Genomic DNA, 2500 nt, shown 5'->3' with positions numbered 1-2500 from the left:
GTCCTACAAGTCCAAACAGTTCTGTAAAGGAGCTCCAGGACGCTTCGTCTACACAGGTACTGCTGCAGACAGACAGGCAGACAGACAGGCAGACAGACAGACAGACAGGCAGACAGACAGGCAGACAAACAGACAGACATACCCCCTGATGTAGCACAAGTGGACTTTTTATTTCACAGTTTCTGTTTTCTGTCGTTTTTCCGAGCAAACAAAGTTGAATCTGTCCCAACTTTACTTTACTTACCCTCCTTCCCTCCTGTGTCCTCCCTTCCCTCCTTCCCTCATTCCCTCCTGTGTCCTCCCTTCCCTCCTTCCCTCCTGTATCCTCCCTTCCCTCCTTCCTTCCTGTGTCCTCCCTTCCCTCCTTCCCTCCTGTATCCTCCCTTCCCTCCTTCCTTCCTGTGTCCTCCCTTCCCTCCTGTATCCTCCCTTCCCTCCTTCCTTCCTGTGTCCTCCCTTCCCTCCTTCCCTCATTCCCTCCTGTGTCCTCCCTTCCCTCCTTCCCTCCTGTGTCCTCCCTTCCCTCATTCCCTCCTGTGTCCTCCCTTCCCTCCTTCCCTCCTGTATCCTCCCTTCCCTCCTTCCTTCCTGTGTCCTCCCTTCCCTCCTTCCCTCCTTCCCTCCTGTGTCCTCCTTTCCCTCCTGTGTCCTCCCTTCCCTCCTTCCCTCCTGTATCCTCCCTTCCCTCCTTCCCTCCTGTGTCCTCCCTTCCCTCATTCCCTCCTGTGTCCTCCTTTCCCTCCTGTGTCCTCCCTTCCCTCCTTCCCTCCTGCGTCCTCCCTTCCTTTCCTTCTGTTTCTTTATTTCTCGTCTTTCTGTCTGCAGCAGATCGTAAGAGGTGTTTCATTTCACACTGCTGTCGCAGTAATTACACACATTTAAATCCTATTAACCCTCAGACCCTGGCCTCTCTCACACTCACACACACACACACACACACACACACACACACACAGAGACACACACAAACAGAGACACACACACTCACACACACTCACACACACACAGAGACATACACACACACACACTCACACACACACAAAGACACACACACACAGGCACGCACTTAAGGCCTGACATTTTTCTAAAAATATTCCAACTTTTATTTTTTCTAAAAACGTGGTCATTTTTTTTAAATGCAGATTTTTGTTCTAAAATATTTGACTTTTTAATAACTATTATGTTGTTGTTTTTTTAATATTGAAAAAAAAAAATTCTTGTTGAAAATGTTCAGATTTTGTTGTGAAAATATTGAAGGGATGGTTTGCGTCCCAGACTGATGGCAGCTTTAATGTCGAGTCTGGATCACAGAATCAGGATTTAAGGATTTAAGAGATTCCATAGAGCCGTACATGAAGTCAGAGATCAACCATAACTGGAGCTTAAAGGTGCACTTCGGTTATTTTTGGGAGAAGGCTTCTGATGTTAAGATGAAGCAGGTGAAGTCCCCTCGTAGAGGTGCCCTATGAGTTCCTGCATGGTTTCACTAATATTAAAGGTGCCCTATGAGTTCCTGCATGGTTTCACTAATATTAAAGGTGCCCTATGAGTTCCTGCATGGTTCCACTAATATTAAAGGTGCCCTATGAGTTCCTGCATGGTTCCACTAATATTAAAGTCCTAGCCGCAGCAGCCGTGGGTTTGAGTCCAACCTGCGGCCCTTTACTGCATGTCATCCCGGCTCTCTGTTCTCATTTCATCTCTTCTACTGTCCTTTAACTCCGATCAGTTTCTCATCAGATCAATACAATCCCATCAGTTCAACGGCATGCTGGGTAAAAACCCCAGCAGTTACCACGGCGATCCAGTCAGAGCCAATCAAATTTGTTTTGTTACAGCCAATTAACCAATCAGATAAGACTTCAGAGGGAGGTCTCCGTTTTAGGAGCTGACATTTTGCTCTGTGTGTCTGGCACAATGTGCAGAAGTGACTATGAGTTGAATTGACTTTGATTTTGATAAAATACAGATTATATTTCCTAAATCTTGGTTCTTATTTTTCTCAAAATATTCCAACTTTTCTTACAATATTCCAACTTCTTTCAAAATTCTCCAACTTTTCTTAAAATATTCTGACATTTTTATGAAAACATTCTAATTTTCTTTGGAAAATATTCTGACTTTTTTATATACTGACTTTTTATATAGAGGATAATGTCCTTTATACATACATATATATATATATATATATATATATATATATATATATATATATATATAAAGACATTGAAGAAGAGTTTTCCGGTTTGATCCATAAAAATGTTAACAGGAACAAAGACAGACAGACTGCAGGTTAAACAGACACACAGGTGATAATAAATTGTCTAACAGTCAACAACACAAGGTCACACACATACATACACACACACATACACACACAGACACACACACACACACACACACACTCTGCTTGTTCCGCCCTGTGAGCCTTCAAGGACTGAACACTGTTTGTGATGTATGGAGAGTCAGTCTAAAGCTTGTTAAACGCAGCTGAACCAAG

General features: G+C 43.5%; 1 protein-coding gene across 5 annotated transcripts in view; it reads left to right on the top strand.

The window, feature by feature from the left end:
* Nucleotides 1-2500, top strand: part of ebf3a (EBF transcription factor 3a) — a 59909-nt gene that overhangs the window by 36376 nt on the left and 21033 nt on the right. For all 5 annotated transcript variants that reach the window (XM_028568005.1, XM_028568002.1, XM_028568006.1 and 2 more), the window contains one exon: nucleotides 1-56. This exon is cut by the window's left edge and continues 71 nt beyond it. In XM_028568005.1, coding sequence (XP_028423806.1) covers nucleotides 1-56 — 56 coding nt within the window. The remainder of the gene's footprint in view (nucleotides 57-2500) is intronic.

Source organism: Perca flavescens, chromosome 21 (genome assembly GCF_004354835.1).
Source record: "Perca flavescens isolate YP-PL-M2 chromosome 21, PFLA_1.0, whole genome shotgun sequence".
Taxonomy (NCBI): domain Eukaryota; kingdom Metazoa; phylum Chordata; class Actinopteri; order Perciformes; family Percidae; genus Perca; species Perca flavescens.
Note: the sequence above shows the minus strand (reverse complement) of the source record. Positions and strands in the feature narration are given on the sequence as shown.